This window comes from Schistosoma mansoni, chromosome 6, assembly GCF_000237925.1.
Source record: "Schistosoma mansoni strain Puerto Rico chromosome 6, complete genome".
Lineage (NCBI taxonomy): Eukaryota > Metazoa > Platyhelminthes > Trematoda > Strigeidida > Schistosomatidae > Schistosoma > Schistosoma mansoni.
This window is the reverse complement of record NC_031500.1, coordinates 1,914,025-1,938,073: the sequence shown is the minus strand read 5'-3', so window position 1 is coordinate 1,938,073 and position 24,049 is coordinate 1,914,025. Positions and strand designations below refer to the sequence as shown.

General features: G+C 36.1%; 1 protein-coding gene across 1 annotated transcript; it reads right to left on the bottom strand.

Moving 5' to 3' along the window:
* Window positions 1-7,410: 7,410 nt before the first annotated feature.
* Window positions 7,411-14,882, bottom strand: Smp_123090 (venom allergen-like (VAL) 19 protein; the record flags this gene model as incomplete). Its single annotated transcript, XM_018797922.1, has 5 exons — window positions 7,411-7,474; window positions 8,497-8,585; window positions 10,852-10,936; window positions 12,167-12,306; window positions 14,700-14,882. The coding sequence occupies 5 exons, from the start codon at window positions 14,880-14,882 to the stop codon at window positions 7,411-7,413; spliced, it is 561 nt and encodes a 186-aa protein (XP_018652916.1).
* Window positions 14,883-24,049: the final 9,167 nt, after the last annotated feature.

Genomic DNA, 24,049 nt, shown 5'->3' with positions numbered 1-24,049 from the left:
GCATCCATGATTCTGCCCCGCGAGATTAGAACCCAGGACCTGTCAATCTGATAAGCGAGCGTTTAACCTCTAGACTCATGAATTCAACTATAGTATTACTAAATCTCCATAAAACCCCCTTCAGTGCCCAAGTGGATAACGCGATGGAGTCTCGAGCGAATGGTACCCGGTTTGAGTCCCTGAGTGAACGTAGACTCGAAAATACAGGTTTATCCTGGTTTCTAGTAGGGTAAAATGTGCCTCCGTCATTCTACTGCTAACCACATCCCGTCTATCCTAGATCGAAACAGTACTGTTTACGTTTATTAATCACTGAGCGATAATCAACGTCATGTTTGTTTAGCCCTTTGATACTGTTCAAATTATATCTGTCAAGTTGAAATATGAATATTGGCTTAAGTTACTTAACATGACATTCAATAGATTGTAATGTTAGGTTACCGGACATAGTTGACAGTAATCATTCTCCTGGATCAATATTTTGTGCTGGTAAGTACTTATTAGCAATGTATAGCCTCGGTGTTAAAAAGATTGATGTGATTCGAACCCGCATTACCAAATTTCACGATCTGGAGATCTCATTGGAATCACGAATCAGTCCAAATTATACAACCGCTGGATGGCCGTTTCGTCCTAGTATAGGACTTCTCAGCAGTGCACACTACACAACTGAGAATCGAGCTCAGGATCTAAGTTGAGATTAAGAACCTATTCAAAATGAAATGGTTATCTAGTGCTTCTGAATTCTCGATATTTGTAAAATGGTCAGTTCGCGATGTTAATTAAATTCAACAGCACTATTCTGAAAATCTAAGGGGCGATAAGTTGATTTAAACTCACTTAACTTAGATCAAATAAAGCGGAATTCATATCAGAATACAAAATTCGGGTTTCATCTTCATAATTGGCATTGCTTCTGGAAATATGAACAGTTCATAACTATACGTATTTCTTAATCTCCACGCGATTGAAGAGAAAACTGCTTACTAAGATCTATACTTTGTCACCTACTAAACACCAGTAATAACGTGGATTCAGTAAATTCTACAAAGTTATCGATAACCAGTCCACTTCCATGTTATTAAAATTCTCAGAAGTCATACCAATGATAAACCTTAAACCTGACTTTTGTACTTGTTATAACGCTCGGTTTCCCACATCTACGCGAATGAGACGTTAATTTGTCTTAGACGAATATCTACACTAGATTCACTCCCAGTCTACAGGACTTCAACACAACTCAGATCAAGAACACGTGATTAGCCTGACTAGAACTTGAATATATTTCCTCACCAAAAACCGACAACAAGCCGACACAATTCAACACAACCACAATAAATATAAAAGTGGGAGAATATATAACTCATCTAAAGCCTGTCAGATTATCTATAAGTCTGACTAAGCAGACAACCGATCATTATCATTCCCGCCCACATATCAGTAATTAAAAGAAGTTCAGTAGTTAACCTTCAACTATCTTAATAACATTTTGACCTTTGCTTTCTGCTGCTAATCGTAACCATAACTGTTATGATATGCAGTGTTCGAGACTAATACTATTACACAAACTTTTTATACACAACCCGCCCCCACTTCAATTGACTACTAAGTAAGTAGACGAAGAGTTTAGAATGAAGTTTGTTGAGCACAGCTTAGTTTTCCAATATGATATCTTTTGATTGGTCCACTATATCAATCATCTTACAAAACTTTAGAAATCTTTCATTGTATTACGTAATAAACCTATCTAAGTAGTTTAGACCAGTTATTGTAAGCAATTATAAGAAGCATCCTCTCTATTAAAACTGAGATTCTAAACGTCTTTCACATTATACACATCTCATTTATTATTGATTGACAATCCTTTATCCAACATTGTGTTAATCTGGGACTCCTCAGCAGTGCGCATCCACGATCCCTCCTCGCGAAATTGGTAGATCCTGGATCCGAATCTCGTGAGGTGGGATTGTGGATGCTCACTGCTGAGGAGTCTCACAATAAGACGAAACGGCCGTCCAGTGCTTCCATGTTTTTCTACGGTGATCTAGCTTCAATTGACTCATGATCTCAACTCTATAAAATTACCAAAATCCCCACAAAACCCCTTCTGATTTTGTTAATGATTAGAAATAATTAAACATATCCGTCTATGTGTAGCTAAAGAAAGAGCAACGAAATACGACTAATTCACCACATTCTACAAACATTGTCATTCTGGTTTTGTTTAAATGTTTGAAGGTAATCAAGTCCGTAAAAAAATAAGTATACTACTTGTTATATCCTGTGCCGGCAAATTGTTAGATCTTGTACCCGCCTATTAGAGAATAGTGAATTATCGATCGAACCAATAATACACGGAAACCTTCCGAGCAATCTGGAGTACTTATCAATCTTGCTATCTGCCTAGCTCAGCCAGTTAAGTCCAGAAGACAAATGACAGTCTCTGCGATATGAATCCTTATATTTCAAACATACTGAGTTTATATACCAAACAGACAGACCACATCGTACCATAAAATAGTAAATAACATTTGTACAAGATTTGGCTAAATGTGGCTGTGAAGAGAGAGAGAACAGTAATTAATGGACTGGGTATAACTCAGGAATGGTAAGTCATACCGTATGAGTCTATGGATCAAAATAAAGCTTATAATAAGGGGGATACGAATCTGAATAGTATACTAACTTAACAATTATGCAATAACAAAATACACATAGTATTAGTCCGAACAAAGAATAGGTGAATAGTAACCGCTAGGATCTATTTGTGGACTATTATTATGTATATTCTCATTGTATAACTATCAAGTAACTATATTATATGTATATCCATATTTCTTTTGTTATAAGCTTCCAATTGACCTATTGGCTATTATTATACTACTTACTATTCTTAAGTTATTCTCAATTTATTAGTCACAGTCTCACATACTTACAGCCACTTTTGGCTTGATCTTGTATCATTGTTATTTTCTACTTTATGTTATGATGTGATTCGATTTTGCTTGTATATAAACTGTCTATGTCTGAAATACACAATTCGAATAGTAGAAGCTGATATTATGTTCTGCACTCAAACGGGAAGGGCTGGGCGTGAAAAATTAATAAGGACTCAGAGGTGACTCTAGGCTGCTCCTACTGATTAACACGTCATTGATTTGGCACAGTGCCAAGGTCATGTAAGTCAATGTTCTGATTGACGATCTTATCACATAATATATTAACGGGACAAAATTCAACACATCCTTTACGTATCTATCATTTGTGAATGTGCATATAAATTACAATGTTACGGTTAGGAGTAACATGCAGTGAGTATATATCAGCTTAACAAAATGTTATGACATTAGCTAAATTACGTGAAAATTTAAGTACATTCTATTGATGGTATACATCAACTCTGAGATGCGGGTACATGCAGCTGACGAGTCCCAAATAGGACGAAACGCAGGTTCTGGATTCCACTGCCAACCACTATCCATTTTTGCTCATGATGGTATATTGGTTTTGTTCTTGATTTGTACATTGTTCAATGATTAATGTGGAAAATGAAGATGAATTTGTAGTATGTTCTTTGTATATTTTAATCTTTAGCATATCCGTGAATATGAATTATAGAAGTGTCAGTCTTTGAAAGATATAGTAATCCAATCCTCTCTAGTTCTTATATTAGTTTATATTTAAGAACACTCTCTCACATAGTAAATTATACTATTACAACTTGATTTGGTGAATGGAAAAAGCAAAATTTTATTACAAGCCTTCTATCATCATGATTAAGTAATCCATAATTAAAACCTGTTAAAGACATGTTAGTGACCTCAAATCTCTAGAACATTACTTAATTACTGATAGAGTTTAAGCGCTTGCGCGTGAGACTGATAGATCCTGGGTTCGAATCTAGCGAGGCGAGATTGTGGATGCGCACTGCTGAGGAGTTCCACAATAGGACGAAATGGTCGTCCAGTTCTTCCAGGCTTTCCATGGTGGTCTAGTTTCAATTGGCTTACGATTTCAACTGTATAAAATTACTAAAATCTCTACAAAACCACTTCTTATAATAGAACCAGTTATCACGTCAAAAAACCGACACGTAATCTGTCACCTTTCTAGATGTTTTTCAGAAGTTTCTATCTAATATCAAATGAATCAAAAGTTCCCTAAGTTTATCTTGACTTCTGGAGAGCTTGGCGAAGAATATTTTTGAATTCCCTAACACTTAGAAGTTATTTCATTAATTTCCATATTTTTAGCGCCTAAACTGGTCAATAAATGTATCTTGTGAGGATGAGCCGATCGAAATAGAGAAAACTATAGCTAGATTATAATTTATGAATGAACCAATCAGATTTAAGATAGTAGGTCTTAGATTTTGGCGCGAGATTCATCCACTCATTTGGCATCAGAGCTGATGTCAGTTTGTAATGAAAACATTGCTCAAACTTCTTGGATTGGTTGAAGTTAGATATTAACACCGTTGGATATCGGCCAGCTCAGTGGTCTATCGGTTAAGTGCTCTGGCGAGAGACTGGTAGGTCCTGGGTTCGAATCTCGCGAGGCGGGATCGCGGATGCGCATTGCTGAGGAGTCCCATAATAGGACGAAACGGCTGTCGAGTGCTTCTAGGTTTTCTATGGTGGTCTAGCTTAAATTAACTCATGCTTTCAACTATGAGAATACTGAAATCTTCACAAAACCCCTTCTGATTATTATCATAAGCTCACTAGTGACTGACTTCAAGATACATGTCCTAGAGTTCTAGTGGGAAGCAGTGACCAGTGGAGTTCAACCACGTCTGTTGTGAGATATCAACACATTGATAACAATTGGTGAACAGTTGCTCAAACTTCGTGAAAACATTTCTTTTGTCATCATAGAGCTAAAATGATAATGTTGAACACTTCCAAATAGAGATTTAACATAAAATGTGAATCATTCAGTTGTTTTTTCTTATTGGTTTACGTTGTTCATAGAAGTTATTTTGAGAAGATGATGAAGAAGATTTGTAGCTCAGATAGATGATTTTGATGAAGTTTTGTTCTTTTGGGTGGATGGTTTTTGATCTTGGAGCTTTCATCATTATTTCTGAACGACATCATCAGCACAAACTTCTACCACACTTTATACTATGTGAAATAGTGATGATGATCTAGACAATGATTTTCAATGCACATGCCTTCTACAAATCTATGGGATGACAATGATTGTTCTTTTAAAGTCTCATCTTCCTAACATTTTGAGAAATTTGTCAATTAAGATTCTGAAGGTGGTAGCGATTTTTGAAAGCACTGGACGACTGTTTCGTCTTATTGTAGGACTCCTCAGAATATCATAGTTTAAGCTAAACAATACTTTATTCCACACCATTAAAAGCAGTAGCTTGTTAGTCTAGATTATAAATTAATAACAGAAAAGGAAATCACTTATTTGAAAGTCAATAAGCTAAGTGCCTATAGGTCTACGATCAATGGTCAACAACGCACATTAAGCACTCCACTTGTAGTACGTAGAAATCTACATACAGATTATTGAGGTTATCTAATGATGTTTCCATAATATTGTAGTCGCAAAACCAGTAATAAGCCTTACAAAGTAGGTTTGGTTTAGTGACTGAAAAACGGCCTACGATCGTACCTGTACCATACTTCAGATTGTCTGAAACACAAGTCGAGTGGTATAGATCAAATATTCAATTCTAACAATAAAACCCGACCGCGAACTTAAAAAAAAACAGCTGGATTACTTTTATTAAATGAAGAATTAAAGAGACTAATCTGTCTTTCTTAAAAACGTCTCTCCAAGTAACTATTCAGCAAATCGACATACCAAAGCAAGATCAACCTTAGAGACTAGGAAATAGACTGTTATATGCTTTGTGATATCCATCTCACAACTAACAACATGGATGTGAAAATCTTTAGGAATTACTATCGGTCACAAATTAACACAATCACTTCACTCCATGTTATGCAAACTGAAGAACTGGAATTCAACATTACTCACAAATTACACTGATTGAAAGGAGCACTGCATTAGACAAAGTGAACTCATCCTTTCACCTATTCATACATAGATATTGATAACGACGAACATAAATTTGATTAGGAAAAAGTCAAAACTTTTCATTGAGGGAATGCATAGAATGACCCAGAATTCCTAAAAGTACAGTATTCAAGTCATTCTGTAATCGATAGACACATTAACACAAGTATACTCTTTCAATCTATACAGAAAATTTCAACCAGCATAATCTACAAAGATAAGCAGCTAGAAACAAGTCCATGAAAATGAACTTATATAAAGTTCGTAGAATAATCAAAAGGACTACTTTTACGTAAAATTGAATCTGCTTTCATCGTTAAGAACGTGAAGGAAAGCTTCACAGTAAGTCCATCTAGCTCACTATTAAGTCTTGTAGTCATACAATTTGAATGCTAATATTCACACTTCCTAAATGTCTGTTCAAACTCTTGCATGAGTGAGAAGACCAAGAATGACACTGATGCTGTAATCTGTAAACTGAATGAAACCTATTCACAACTCATCGATTTATATTTATATATATATTCGCCCCCTCCCATCAAGATCCTGACGTACTGAATAAACAGTTTCAACTAATAACATGTATCATTTAGCGAGTATCTTTAATAAGTTGAAGATATTTCGTAGCAACAGTACTGCTTTGAAAACAATTCTCAATTCTTTCATCCTGGTTTTCGCAGTGTAACATCAAGTATCACTTCCTTTACTAATGAGTATCAAATAGCATGAAAATCTAGGGTCTACTGTTGACTATGTATAATCACCATCTAATAACTCCTTTGTTTTATGAGATGAGAGTTAACCATCAGAGTAAGAGGTATTTAAAAGTTCAACAAACAATTTACATTTTGATACTGATACTGATACGACTACGACTACTACTACTACTACTACGAATAGTAATACTAATACTAATACCAATACTAATACTAATACTACGGGGCATAATAGTAGTACTAATACTAATACCAATACTAATACTAATACTACGGGGCATAATTTACAACAGTAAAGTTTTATACATTTGTGCACATCCACGACCTCGCCTCGCGAGATTCGAACCCAGAACCTACCAGTCGCGCGATACTTCTAGGTCCTGGGTTCCAATCTAGAGAGGCGAGGTCGTGAATGCGCACTGCTGAGGAGTTCCACAATAGAACGAAACCACCGTCCAGTGCTTCCAGGTTTTCCTTGGTGGTCTAGCTACAATTGACTCACGCTTTCAACTATGAAAATACTGAAATCTCCACAAAACCCCTTCTGATTTTATACATATATATTGAACATAAAAATAGAATTGAGAATAGCACTAATCAACTATGATCATAGATAGTTTATAAGGATAAATTTATCGATTTTCCAGTATTTCTATTCATTTAATAAACACTGACTTCGATCCCCAATTACGTAAGGTTTACCTTTATCATCGGCTCTAAAGAAAATACATCAAAGAGAATTAAATTCTGAATAATTATCTATTCATAAAAAGGCAGAATATTTTAAGAGGTGGAAAGGAATACCGAAAGATATTTTCAATCAAAGTTTTATCTAGTTTGCTACATTGTTTTGCTATCAGGTTTATGTAACTAAACTTTAGAGGAGGATCTGTTATTCTTCACTACTGGATACTTACTTACTTATGTCTGTTACCCCCAATGGAGCATAGGCCACTGACCAGCATTCTCCAACCCACTCTGTCCTAGGACTTCTTTTGTAGTTCTCTCCAATTTTTGTTTATTCTTCTCATGTCTGTCCCCATTTCTCGGCGTAATGTGTTCTTTGGTCTTCCTCTTCTCCTTTGGCATTCAGGATTCCGTGTGAGGGCTTGCCTTGTGACGCAGTTGGGTGATTTCCTCAATGCGTGTTCTATCCACTTCAAGTGCTTCTTCTTGATTTCTTACTCCATTGGAGTCTGGTTTGTTCTCTCCCACAGTAGGTTGTTGCTGATAGTGTCTGGCCAACGAATCCGAAGTATTTTGCGTAGACAACTGTTAATAAACACCTGTATCTTTGCCTGTCACATAGAGAGCCCAGGTTCGTTTCCCGGTCGAGGAGTTGACTTAAAATCCGCCTGTAGCCCCTCCGGGGGGTTACTACCGGTCCCAAGCCTGGATAAAGGAGGAGGCTTAGACATGGGGTAGCAATCCCATCCCGTAGAAAACTTACTCGCTAAACTCTAACCAAAAAAAAAGTTATTCAAACTTCCTGGTTAACGCATACTTAAATCTTGAACCGTATCAATTCATAGTAGTTATGAAAGGTTTACCGTCCTAGATTACAATGAATTAGCTTTCTGGCACGTGTTCATTTCCAATTGTTCTTTTATCAAGCAAAACTATGAAAGACAGTTTAACTACTTACAAATTATATCAGTAGTAAAGGAAAATGTAATAATATAAAGTTAATCGATTATATATTTATTCATGCAAAATCTTTTTTTTTCTAATCACTTACGATGGTGAATAATTGCAGACAATCATCAATTTTCTTTTTTTACATTTATTAAGACCACATCCAATATGTTTAGTTTTAGCCCAAACCATCTACATTAATAAGAATTAGAAAAAAGAATATATTGATCAGTTCCAAAAAGGGACAAGCTGTGACCCGAACATAGCTGATTGGGAACATCTCAGATTGTGAAGCTAAACTTTGAGGGTTCGAATAATGAGGTGACAATGAAGATTATCAGTATGTGGTTGTAAAGGTTGTTAAGTGTTTGATTGAGATCTTGAATGGATCGATGTTAGACCATCATTGAAAATCTGGAAGCACTGGACGACTGTTACGTATTTGTACGGGACTCCTCAGCAGTGCGCATCCACGATCTCGCACGCAGGATCAGTAATCTTACTTATTTAGTTCTGATACATGATTGATGGATCATTTATGAGTACTACTTAAGTTTGTGTATGAATTTAGTTGATTAATCGACACAAACTGAAATCGATCAAGATAATCAGTATTCTTATGACAGCATTTGATATGATTCCACCATGATATACGTGTATACCAGTCTTTATTTTCGAGTCTTTCTATACGTGTGTTTATCATGAACTGATAATGAATAGAAAGCTCTTCGAAATTTAGAAAGTACCTTAAAATGTGAGCCGCAAAATTTGATAATGTTAATCTAAATGTAGGTGAATTGTCCCCATGAAGCTTGACACTTGATTACATAATGAAGTAAAGTATTGAAATGACAGCTTATTTGATTTTCAGATTTCAAGACTGAGTATTATCGAGAGATGCGGATGAAGTTACATCGACACCAAGTTAGATCTCCCGGGTGCGTCTTGAGATGTGTGTGTGTGAGTGAGTTTATCCTGTTGATATTCAGTATTTCTCCCAAATTATGCTATCCTTCTGATACTTAAAATTATCATTAACACTTCTTTATAAGAAATAATCCCTCCACAGACTTTAACATTCAATTTTTCCTTGGAATCAGATGGATAAATCTTTATAGTTTCAGTTATTCTTAATGATATACACTTAATATGAAGGTAGAAAAAAATGACGTCTTTTGAAGCTATACAGCAAGAATGTATGAAGTTTTAAGACTGTTATAACTTGTTGCGTTTTACCCTTTTAATATGTAACGTAATGGTACTGCCAATAAGAGAACGGTGATTTATCAACCAGACCGATGACGTGTTAACCATTACAAGCAGTCTAGGGTCCTTATCGGTCCTTCTTCCTACCCAGCCCTGCCCTGCCTGTGAAGTTCAGAACACCAATCTCAGCTTCTGAGATGTGAATCATGTATTTCAAACATGGTTTTGGACCGGCAGTAGCCCCTGGAGGGGTTACAGGCGGAGTTATATTTCAAACATACTGGGTTTATATACAAACCAAACAGACCACATTACACCATAAAATAGAAAACAACATTTGTACAAGATCTAGCCCAAAGTGACTGTGATTGTGAGAGACTATCATTAATAGACTGGGTATAACTCAAGAATGGTAAATCGTATAATAATAGTCTATAGGTCAAAATAAAACTTATAATGAGAGAAAATTGAATATACATAGTTTAGTTACCTAACGATTATGTAATACGGATACATGTATAATATATTAGTCCATACATAGATCCCATTAGTTACCATTCATTATTCTCGTCGGGATATAACAAAGACTTATGTATATAACTCACAAACTAACGACTACACTACTGATGAATACCCACATTGAGACGAAACACTATTCGATGCTTCCTTAATTATTGACATTCTACCTAGTTAATAATTATTAGTGATTAACCTTTGTAGTGACAGTCAGTCAGTCAGTCGGTCAGTCAGTCACAACGTAGAACTTCATACGTACGTACATCAGTTCGAGTTGCCATACCACATTACCACAGAGATTCAGTTGTCGATTCAAATCCCATAGTGGTAGAAGTAGTAAGAGTATAAGCATTATGTGAAAGATTAGGGTTTGAAGATGTTATTGAAGGAGCATAATTCAGTGAAATAAATTTGGAAAGAGAGAAAACAAAGGTACATGAAGAATTCAGAAGATTCGAATTTGGGAGAACACAAAGAGTGGATGCGCCTTCGCCATTGCAAACGATTTTGAGCCATGTCATTCGAGGTCTCTAACCATCGATTGCTCTCATCTCGCAACTGTAGTGACAGTAGAATAATATGATCCATAAACTAAACATACATTAACTCCGAAGTTTTACTGATGGAACATTATTATCGTGACTGAATGAATTGATCATGGAGGTGTCATCACTCTTATCTCCTTTGGTCTTTATACATATAGATATAAGAAATGGAATTTCAACCAATAACTTACTTGTCTATAGTTTGAACAACTTCCATTACATTTATCTGTTTCATAATTATAATTATGATATTCTCGGAACCAATTTTCCATTGCACTATAATTGATTAATAAATTAGTATTAATTTTAACAAAAGTTATAATCAAAGATGGATAGTGGCTAGCAGTGAAATTCAGCACGCGCATTTCATCTTATTTGGGACTCATCAGCTGGATGTACCTACATCTCAGAGTTGATGTCCACCCTGGGACTCGAACCCAGTAACATTCGCTTCAAACACCATCGCATATCCGTTTAGCTACTGAGTCCTGACAGCCATCTGCTTGTACAATGGGATGAAGTTTAAATTCACTTAGTATTGTTTAGTTGAATCTTCCTATTGATGTTTAGGACTGCAATTGATCAGTCTCTCTCTCTTATTATCATATATGCATACTGTCTCTCACAGTGAACATCAAATCTGAGATGCAGGTACATCCAGCCGATGAGTCCGAAATAGGACGAAACATACGTCCTGGATTCCACTGCTAGCCAATATCCATCTTTGCTTATAATTTATTTTTGCAGTTATTCATCAAATCAGTAAGTCATTCCTATGGTTAGAATTTGTCAAATTTGTTAAAATGGAAAGAAATGTCATTCAGAAGTAGTCAAAGTCATAATTTCAAATAACGTCCAACCTAATTAAATGAGTTACATATAGAGAATTTTGTCTATTGAATTATGTCATCAATCGTATAGTGACAATGATGATATTTTAGGTGATTTATGAGCTATATAACCAACAGAACATTGATTAATATCATAAGCAAAGGTGGATAGTGGCTAACAGTGGAATTCAGGATGCGCATTTCGTTCCATTTACAACTCGTCAGCTGAATATACCTATATCTCAGAGTTGATGTTCACTTTGGGACTCGAACCCTGTACCTTTCGCTTGAAACGCCATCACGTTATCCACTCAGTTACTAAGTCCAGATAGCTACTTGCTTGTGCAATGGATACTGGGGTCGAGTCCCAGAATGAATATCAACTCTAAGATGCAGGTACATCCAGCTGACGAGTCCCAAATAGGATGAAACGCGCATCAAACTGGATTCCACTGCCAGCCACTATCCATCTTTGCTTACAATTCTTGTGAATTAAGGCTATATCGATGCAATACAAACAGTATACAGATATGCCAACAAGAGACTGACTAGTTGCCGTCCTAAATATCAATGGGGAAGATTCAACCAAACAATACCAAATGAATTAAACAAGATATGTTCTTAATCATTTTAAACAAACAAACAAAAAACTAAACCCCATAATCAATTTACTAACTTTTTAATTGTATCCGATTCAGCTACATTTTGTCCAATCGATTCAAAATGTTCCAGTAGTTTATCATTGACTAAATCAAAATTTAAATCACATTTATTTGCTACTTGTTGAGCATTATTGGCTAAAATATCATTCCAACGCTTTAGAAAAAAACAAAAGTGTAAAAAATGGTATTAAGCTGTTAGATTAATAGAAATGAATATTTTTCATAATTGAAATCATGAATCAATTGAAGCTAGAACACCATGGAAAATCTGGAAGCACTAGACGGCCGTTTTGTCCTATTATGGCACTCCTCAGCAGTGCGCATCCACGATTCCGCACTCGCGAGATTTGAACCCAGGACCTACCAGTCTCGCACCAGAGCACTTAACCGATAGACCACTGGGCTGGCCGGCATTCAACGGTGTTAATGTCTAACTTCAACCAATCCACGAAGTTTGAGCAACCGTTCATCAATTGTCTTCAGTGAGTTGATATCTCACAACAGACATGATTGAACTCCACTGGTCACTGCTTCTCACTAGAACTCTAGGACATGTATCTTGAAGTCAATCACTAGTGAGCATATGATTATAATTAATATGTTATGGTGTGAGACTAGAATTTTTGGATGAACCAATCAGATTTAAGACAAAAGGTCATGGATTTTTGCGCGAAGTTTATTCATTCATTTAGCTAAATGACTATTTGGTACTTTAACTGATGTCACAGTTCGTGATGAAAATTCTGAATGTAATTCTTAACCCCAACTATCAACTGTAAATCATAAGCCTAATTGCTAACACTGATTTATAATCCTCATTTGGTCCTGGTTGTTAGGTGAACACTCTCAAGGTCATTTGAGCGTTATTCAAAGGTTGTCTATAAATTATAGTCTCACTTGCAATGGACTAAACTAGTTTAGTCCTGTTGGTAATGAGACTTCTTAAAAGTATATATCTATAACCTAGCCAATGTTTGAACCTGAGATTGTCATAACTTACATTGAAAGAATTTAGATTAATTCGTAATGGAAAATAGGATTATGATCGTTAAGGTACTCTGTTCTAATGAGCAGATGTTGAAATTACAAAAGAAATGATCATGTGCAGCAAACTGATAAGTTTAATGGTTGAATTCATGTGTGAATTAAAGGTAGACCACCATGGAAAACCTGGAACAACTGAACGGGCGTTTCGTCCTTGTATGGGACTCCTCAGCAATGCGCATCCACGAATTCAACTATTAAATTATAACAATCTCCAAAAAACCCCTTTCTGATAAAAATGATAAATGTATATATATATATGATATTTCATGATAAAATGTATATGGTTAAATGTCAGTCTGATGACAGTTCGCCATAGGCTCTAACTCGACCAGTCGTGTTCGAGTAGAGAGCCTTTATGAGGTTAATGTACTTCTTTGGTACTCCTTTCACTGACAAACACTGCCACAGAACCTTACGATCAGCGGAGTCAAATGCTGCCTTAAGGTCAAGAAATACTACGATTGTGATGGTTAAATGTCAAATAAAATGTAATTGATTGTGAGATATGAGTATTGTTCTTTCACTTATGAACATATGAAATTAAAATCTAGCTATCGAATCTACTAATTACCTACTTACTTACTTATTTACGTCTGTTACCACCAATAGAGCATAGGACGCCGACGAGCATTCGCTTTCCTTTTTAGTTCTGTCCAGTTGTTGTTTATTCTTCTCATATCCGTTTCCATTTCTCGGTGTAATGTAATATTTGGTCTTCTTCTTCTCCTTTGGCGTTGAAGATTCCATGTGAGGGCTTGCATTGTGACGCAGTTGGCTACGTTCCCCAATGTGAGTCCTATCAACTCTTCGTGGAGCCCTTCTGGGGTTGCTGCCGGTCCCAAGCCCGGATAGAGGAGGAGGGTTGTATATAGGGTTTACGACCCCATCCCGTAGAAACTTTACTCGCTAAAGAAACGCTTACCAGAAGAAATAATTCAAATCTACTAATTAACCCTTCTATAATTACGAACCATCAATGAAGTTAATGTTAATGATGACATAAGAACATAGAACAGTGTGTGATTATTTTAAAACTGATGCTACATTCAAAATTAATGAATAGAGTTTATTTGATACGTTTATGTTTCTGAACCACTATAACCATCATCAAAATGGTAAAAGTATTTATAAACAGTTGTCTATGTAAGATACTCCTGATCCGTTGGCCGGATACCATCAACAACAATCTACTGGGGGATAAAACCAATCAGCCTTCAGCTAAGGAGGAAATTAGGAAAAGACGTTGAAAGTGAATAGAACATACATCAAAGAAATCATCAAACTGCATCACTAGGTAGTTGCTAACTTGAAATCGTGAAAAGGGACTGGGACTGAAAGCAGACATGAAAAGGATCAATAACAACTGGAAGGATCTGGAACAGGGTTAGATGGAGAGTGCTAGTGGGCGGTCTATGCTCTTTGAATCGCGATAACAGGAGTTAGTAAGTAATGAAGTAAAGAATAAGTCTTCAATATATATCATATTAAAATAAATCTTACCAATACTTCCATATCTTCAGCTGGAGGTTGTGTTGGAACTTTACAAAGTAGAATAGAATTTCTATAATATGTATGTAAACGATGTATAGTTTCTAATTTTTGTGTTAGATTCTTCTTAGCACCATTTGAAGTGCAAACGAACAATGAAAAGATAACAAAATGCAAGGGATGATTCTTATTCATTATTCTATCTTATAAAAGACGTAGTTCCCTAATACTTTACAATCATTTATAGTATAGTAATCAATCATACATTGATTGTATTGTTCAAAATGTACTTGATTCAATCATAGGAAATCATTCTGTGAATGACATGACATACGACATAAGAAGGTATTACATGTTATATACTTATGTACTTTACCTAGTAACTTTTGTTTCTATGGTCAATCATATCATGTCAGTATTTTAAGATCTTATGACTTATTTCTGGGTTAAATATGTCAGTTGTCCTTCCCCCCAACCTCACACAAACAAAAAATAAAGAACACCAGGAAACTACGTTCATCAGTCTTTGTTACTTCTTAAATGGGTTTCATTGTATTCTTTGAATAGTACAGTGGTTACTGGTAAAGTTTAAGATGAATATATATACTTAGAGTATACTATAGTTCTGACATCTTCAGAAATTTCCACCTACACTACTGGTCTTAATCAATGAAGAATATTCTTTTTCAATGAATTTCTTATCAGGTTCTACAATTATATAAATCCAAATTAATAATCCACTAAAAAATTGGCCAAGTTTAAGGCAGAGTACATCAAATATTGATTCGACCCTCCTTCAATTCGGTTCCTTTGACTCTGTAGATTACTTTAAAAGGAGAGTATGTAGTGATCTGCTTTTTTCGACAAGAACGCGATTGGTATAATAGAAACAATTATTATTATTATTATAACCAATTGAACCAGCGATTGTTTTACTATACTTGTTTAACTGTATTAAACTCACTTCTCGTTCCGCTCTCCATCTTGTTGGTTTAAACTCTCTTACGCTCTGTCCTTGTTGCCTGTAATCGTTGGCACGTCTCGGTATTCTTTCGATACCACGAGATCGCCAATAATTTTACTCTACCTGGACCAATTACAGCCTCCTACTTTGCGAGTTATCAAAGGGACAAAGTCGCTTTTGGACGCGTAAACTTAATGTAGTGGTGATCATAGTCCATCAAAACTCGACCCCATCTACAAGTACATTATAGCAACCATCCTACAATCAATTTCGATTATAGCCAATTTTGGTTAAGCCCTTTTTATAACTTACTTAACAGACATCGTTATTTGGATAGTAACAATTTGCATATTCTTTGCACTGCTATACCACTAAAGCACATGACACTCTATCCGAAATGTTGACTGCTTAAACATCATTCGATGACTCATACTCCTCCCCATATATGTACGCACGCAAATATTATTATCAGCCTTTGTTTTGGTTTGCTGTGCCCTTATTAAATTTGACTATAAATTGCCTATGTAATTGCTTGCTATTTGCTCGCTTGCTCCTCGTTCGCTTCCTTTGCTTATTCGCCTGTTCACTCTCTCGCTTGCCGCTCACTCGCTCGTTCATATTCGCTCAGGTGTTGTTAGCTTTCTAACCTGAGTTATTCGACAATAAACTGTAGTCGCTGCAATCCTTTGTCTTCTGATTTTACGCACCGTTAAGTTTAGAATCATAACGGTTATCGAAGTAAACGATTAACGAATCGCGGCACTACAACATGATTGAAAATTGTAACATGTGAATTAACGATTGTTGGCCAGGGTAAAAAGAGCTGCTGAACATATTTCTTTTGAATGCAAAGCTCTGACTTTTTGATCCGGATAACAATTGCCTTATACGTCTGCAGGATTCTTAGTCTGATGGAATTAGGTAGACTGTTATTAATACGATTGCGCCATGTTGGCTGTATGTCCCGTCTGAAGTAAATAGTCTAAAATGGAGCTGTTAACCGTTTTAATTACACTTTTGCTTAACCACACTGAGAGGTGCTCACTAGCTTGAATATACAAATTCCTAGAACATCTGTCAATATAACTTGCTCCACTGGAGTAGTTGAATTGATAGATACAGAAAGAAGTGGCTAGTCTAGGGAATTTATCTTTCAACATCGGCATGATCATTGGACGTGTGGAAGACATTAGTTGTAGTTTACCTGCAGTAAAAGTGCTTTGGATTGATCTGAGTAACTTCAGTCTTAGTATTTTACTAGATGCATCACTTCTGAATTCGGACTTGCAAATTTCAGCTTTAATAGACTGCAGAGTCAGTAAAATGATACTGAGCCCCAGTCGAATTATTAGTCAACCTGAAATTCGAACCCTAGAAAACGGATTGTTTAAAGATAACTCGTTAATGGCAAATCGTTGAAGATCAGGGATGATTATCAAGAATTAGTTGATAAAAGTCACGAAATAGACAAGTGCAATAACTTGGTGATAATTTTTCTTCAACGTACCCTAAACTGTTCTGTTAATGAAATCATCCTTGACAAGACATAATTTGTTCTTTAGATGTGTAGTGACCTACTTTTGTGACGAGAACGTGACTGGTATAATGGAAACATTTATTACTATAACCAATTGTACCAGTGATTGTTTTACTGTACCTGTTTGTTTAACTGTACCAAAGACACTTTCACTCCCGTTGCCTGTGACCTTGCACGAACTCAAGTACGCTCGGCAGTTCCGCTTGTAAACTTTGGCACGTCTCGGTATCCTTTTTATACCACGAGATCTCCAACAAATATATCTTATTTCAACCGTCAACAGCCTTCTACATTTTGGCCTACCGAGGGATCCAAGTCGATACCTGACACTTAATCTTCCTGTGGTGGTGATCATAGTCAATCGCGACTCGACGCCATCTGCAGATGTATGAATGAAACAGGAGAATTTCGCAACAACTTGGAGTGGCCTAGGCCAGGAAGTTGCCGAGTAGTGTGACATCCGATTATCTAAGTTAAATATTCATATCACTACGGTTAATTACAGTGCATTAAGACAGTAGAGCCGGTAAAATGTCACTGAACCCTAGCCGACTCATATGTTAGGCAGGTCACTGAGTATCGAATAGTTGAACAGGTCCTCTCCAAAGCCAAGAAAAACCAACGCGCATCAATAGGTGGTACGACATGGAACGGTCCATGCGACAGTGGTCGCAAACAGTTTCTCAAATCTATCTTAGCTAATGTATTTCTTCTATAAAGTCATGTTTGTCCTTTACGGTCGTCAAAGTGGCCACAGTACCGGGGGGGTAAGCCTTGTTAAGTATTAATGCAAGGCTCTTCCGACTGGAGTTTGAAGATATACTTACAAGATATTCAGAAAGTATCTGAGCTAAGCTGACTAGTCGTTGTAAGGGAATGCGCATCACAGCGTGTCCAATCGTGATCTAGTGCTGTTGCTTGACCGAATGTTTTCAGCAAGGGTGTGTTAAGTAAAACTTATCAGGTCAGCATCAGTTTCAAAGACGTATAGAACTATTTATTTTGGGGATCTATTTACTGACACAAAACTATTAATCGAATAAAATAAGAAGAGGCTTCATATAGATTTAAGTATTGCACGTGGTGAACAGTTATAAATTTTGATGAACTTCAACTTTTAAAGGATTTGTATAGATCTTTTTCATTGCTTAAATCACTTGGAATTCCAAATGTACATTCATGTTTTGAAATAAATTGTGAAATGATTTCCTCATTTTAATGACAACTATGGGGTAAAATGAATTCGTTTCATTTCACGTATAGTTTGCCAACACGTCTATAAAATATAAGAACAATGAATACGATCATTTTTGAGTTAAAGAAAAAGTAGATTCACTTTGATAATGGTAATAGATGCATCTTGAACACTACAGTGACATTTAATCGAGAAGAATTGTCGCGATAGAAATGTTGTTTAAGATGTCAAGCACTAATGTTCCTCTGCTTATAATAGAAACTTTAGCAGATGTTCTCTATGTTTAAATGTGACAATAAGTACGAACATTGTTTGTTACACTTCATGACAAAGCAATCAACAAACATTGTGTTGCTTGTTATTCTACGTGGCCTATGCAATTGTCAAGGGTTACCAGATAGTATCTCAAGAGCTTACAATGAAACAAATCAATATGATGATGTGGTGTTTGTATGAACTAGTGGTTCATTTGTACTTGATATCTGTTTGATTTTAAATTTTGAATATGATAAGTTAGTTTGTGTTCATCTAGTTCTCTTTGGTCTAAATCGTTTTATTTCTGGGATTGTTAATTCGTAGAATAGTTCAGATATTTCTACTCATCATATTGGCGTCGCGATGGTGCCTGATGGAATAGTTGGACATACACTCAAATTTCTATGCTTTTGACGATTATATTTAAAGGTTTGAAATCTGGACTATGACCATGGACGATTTTGAGGGTGTCAGTATTGTGGCGCATTTCCTTACATCCATCTGAAAAGAAGCCTATAGTTTATCAAGAACTTTAGCATTTCCAGAAAAGCTTTCAAAGAACTCCTACTAGACCATGTAATGTGTGTAAATTTCGAATGCTATAAAGGAGGAAAATTTCAGAAAACGATTCATCAGGACACTATCACGTCATCCCAATCCAATGCTCACTCAAGATTATGCAGGTAACAATTCATTGAGGAGTTGTGATGTAGGTCACGAAGATGAGCACAGATTTGATCAATGTTTGTTCTGTGATAAGTTCAACTCATTTAACTCATATTTATTTCGTAATGCTAAATGCTTTGAATGTGGTGAGATCGGACACATCCATTCACTGCAAATAATGCTATACTTTGTAGTTCTGACTCTATTAAGTTGAATGTTTCAAATAAATCATACTCTGATCATATTCGTGGTATTGTTTTACTAGATATGCGTTGTTCTCATTATTCATGTATTTCTAATGAAATAATTAACAAATATATAGTAGACATACCGAGTGCGCCAAGTCCTGATCAAAATTCTCATGTCATTTTATCATATGTGGTTTGTCCAAACAATTCACATATTTCTGATGAAATTTTGTACAAATTTGAAGATAATATGTTTGATGATTGAAAACATCACCAAACATTTGATGCTGTTTTTATAGATACTGATTTTTCCAATATATCATTATTTTCCAATAACATTCTTTATAAACTTGAAGAAAATATTCCAGAAGAATCATATCCTTGTATCATATCAAATGTTATTTACCCTCGCGATGCATTTATTTCCTGTGGGAAACTTGTTCAATCCGAAGCACGAGTTGTATATGAGCTCGATTTCGACTATAATTAATACGATTTCATATCAACTGTTGTTTATCCTCATCATCAGGTCACTTCTAATGAATCTTTTAATCAATGTGAGAAATATGTATTTAATGAATAAACATCATTTATAACTTAAGGATATGAAGATCCAACATTATTTCATGGAGGAGGATAATGTTGGAAAGACTCTGATGCAAATTCTAGATATCAGTCGTCTCAGTACATAACCGATATGTTGATTAAATACAATACTAGGACCCAGGTGGGTCCGTTCCAGTTTCAGTCGTTAACTCTAATACTCATGAGTATATTGTAGACCATACACAGTCTACGTCCAATACACACATGATGAACCTTAAAAGAAGATTGATTTCACAAATTTGGGTTCTCATTTACATTTTGGCATATGTAGTGTTTGTATGAATGAATGATTCTTTTGTGCTTGATGACCACCTGCATTTGAATTCTGAACACAATACGTTCGTTCGTGCTCACCTAGTTATTTGTGGCTTGAAAAATACTGAATATATTTTAGGGCCAGTGAAATGTCACTGAGCCCTAACCAAATCACCCGGCATTTGAGTCACCGAATATCGAATAGTCCATCGATTCCTGTTAAAGTCAATGACGACCAGCGCGCATCAGTTGACTGCACGCCATGGACTGACCTATAAAGTGGTGGTCGCAGCTTCTTCCTTTAACCTACTTTTACCAATGCATCTTTGTAATAAAATCCTTTGTGTTATACAGCCTTCAAAGCAGTAGTGTTACCTAGGTCAGACGAAGGGATAATTCACTTTAGGTGCTGACCGCGAGGTGTAACTTTGAAGTTAGCTGTTGGTCCCGTCATTCCCGTCTAAATTGAGTAGGCTCCCGATCATTCGACATGGATCATCTGTAAGATCCAAACCTAGATTCCAATAGGTCTGGATGTGGCCGAATAACCGAGGAATAGTTTTATACATTCGTGCCCCAGTCTAAATCAAAACAAGGTATTTTGGGTAACACGGTTCTAAATTTCATCATATATACAAATGTACAAATTTACCTAAACGAATATTATCACCCGGTTATTCAACCAACAATTGATACCAAAATATTCAATCTAAGTTACAATAAATAGCAAGGTGATAAGAAATATATGAAAACTACGGAAAACACCAAAAGGTGAGCGTTATTCTATCCTTTCTGGATAGATCAAGTAAGATTCCGTCTGAGCGGCTTTTCTATAACACAAAGTGTTTCAATATCTGGGAAAGTGCTCCAAATTACAACCAAAAATGCACGATCCCAGTCAAAATCAAACCGCACAATCAAAGAGCGAGCAGCCAATATGGCAGATGCCAGAATAATAGCAATTAAAACAAACTAGATACAGCTCAGTAAGGAACATAGAGACTCAATAAAAAACGATAGTAAAACCAAGAAAATTGAACGTTACAGTCTTAATTAACATCAAAAATGTTAACAACATATACAAATAAAGAACACGTAAGGAAGAAATCACAAATGTGTGCATGGAGGGATTTTCACTTGCAAAATGGATCCAACATCATCTACGTTGATGATTTACGACATAAACTCAACAATCTAATCACTCCGTTACCATACAATAAGACGTGTAATAATATCCCATAAATTAGTACAGAGGTTACCCTTTTCCATAGTCTTCGTTCCAATAAGTCAGAAAGTTATTAGCAAATGATTAGATGAAATAAAATCTTTATCCTATATAATATTCCAACTGGTGCTACTCTGTAGGAATTCAGCTAAATATAAAAAGAACTTGAATTTGTACGTTTTGCAGACTTTTCATCTCGGTTAATGACAAAACTGTTATATTTGGTCAGAAACATCGTAAATCACACGAAAAAAATCTGTGGTAATAGAGGCCATTATGAATCGACTTCTGTCTTAAAATTTCTGAATGTACTTATAGATATCCATTCAGATGTTGATTACAATCTTAATTTTTAATCTAATGGAAGCTTTCATCCCACCAACTACAGCTGATCACAAGAAACCGGTAACATGTTCAACCATTTCTGTAGTGAGGTCCTTCATGGATTTGGTTTTGCACATACATTTGTTGACTACCATCTTATCAGTTTTCTGAGGGCGAAGAAACTCGGATAACTTAACCCAAGTGAAATGGGTACTTGTTGAGAGATATTTCAGGAATATTTTTAATGGTTCTTAAATGCAGATGAATTCAAAAGTCCGTCACCTCTCCAGAAACGTAATAAAACTTATCTCAGCGTACTTGATTTACTGAAGTTATAGAAAAACTAAATTTCGTTTTTTCAGGCACTTGACGAACCAAGGAAAACACTTTATCATTATGATTTATCACAAGTATATGAGATGTTCTACATATTAGTCGTTCTGTAAAGACGTAAAACCCCTTAAACTAGACTATTTGCTAACTAACCATCAGTTTCTGGTTGAAGATGCTCTTTTCGAAGCACCAATAGGGAGTAGTAATCATGGGACAGTCATATTCAACTTCAGCACAAACAAATGAATTCGAAAGGACAAGGGTGTCCCCTACATTTTTTATGCAGGAGCAGACCGTACGACATTGAGGGAGCATGTCCAACACACTCCATTACATATGAGTGGTGGAAGTTAAATGTGAATGACTACCAGGAGATAATTAGTAATACTGTTCATAAAGTCATCCTACACGACATACCCCTAGCGAAATACACACCCAGGACTACAAGATACTAAGTTAAGAGAAAAACGGAACTCCTACTACACACCAAAAGTTGGGCCTGACACAAATGTAAAATTGATCTAAAGGATCTTAGCCCTAGTTCTTACTTCGTACCGATAAACAGATAAAAAATAAAATTTAGAATCCACAGTAGACATTTCCATACCAAGTTGGCAGATAAATGTAAGCTAACCCAAAATATCTCTATAAGTTCGTGACTAACAACCTCACAAACGAGGAGGTCTGTTCTCTTTAATGCCTCACTGTTGAAGATCTTACAAACTTGGAAATGATGTCAACTTCGCTGAGCAACTAAACTAGGAATCTGCAATTGCAGACCTTTTTTCGACTCCATTGCCGACTGATGGCCTGGGAGATATCCATCTCACTCCCGGTTTAGTACCAGGTAAAAAACTGGAATCCCTGATCTCAAAAAAGTCTGTGGGGTGCTACAACAACTGCCCCGAAATCCTGAAACAGCGCACTGAAGCTAATAGTTCACAGGTGTGTGGTATGTTCAGATACTCAGTAAAGTCACAACAACTTCTAAAGGAATTGAAACAAACCACTCCTTTCTCATTTTTTAAAGGAGGAGGTAGGAAAGATCTAGATTATGTGCAAACCAATTACATTACTCCCAGCTTTGTCGAGTGCAAATAAAGGGCTGGTCATTAAATGATGGATCACATTGAGGTGAGACTTTGACATATGGAAGAGCTTTGAACAACGCCAAAGTGATCTTGCAAATGTACCTACTAATCAGGACTAAATAAGGGTTATAAAACAGTGTGAGGAATGAGACTTATGATTTACAGTTAATGGTTAGGGTTAGGAATTAGATTTCTGGTTTTTATTACAAACTGACATTAGCTATGATGGCGAAATAGTATTTAGTGAAATGTGTGTATGAATTTCACGCTCAAATCCGACACCTGTTATTTTAAGTCTAATTAGCTCGTCCATAAATCATAGTCTCGCCCACATAGACGAAAATGGCGTCCTGTGTGAAGCTCGACAAGGGTTAGTGAAAGGTTGGTCCTGCGCGTCTGACATTTTCAACGCACGGGACAGACAGACGGCCTGCCGAAATCAAAAGACACCGTACGGTGAAATATTCCTTAAGTTTGTAATAGCCTTCGACATAGTAGTGCACGTACTTCTCATAGCGAAGCCTACAAAGATGGGTTTCACCGACCCGCTTCTATTTTGTCTCAGAAACTATCTACAGAATGGTATGTTTCGCACCAGTTTAGAGTTCATGACAAACACACACTCAACCATAGATTAGCACCTCCCTGTTTGAAAAACTATGTCTGAAGCATGCCACATAATTTACGATGGTTATCATTGCCTCATATCAGTAGCAACTTCCT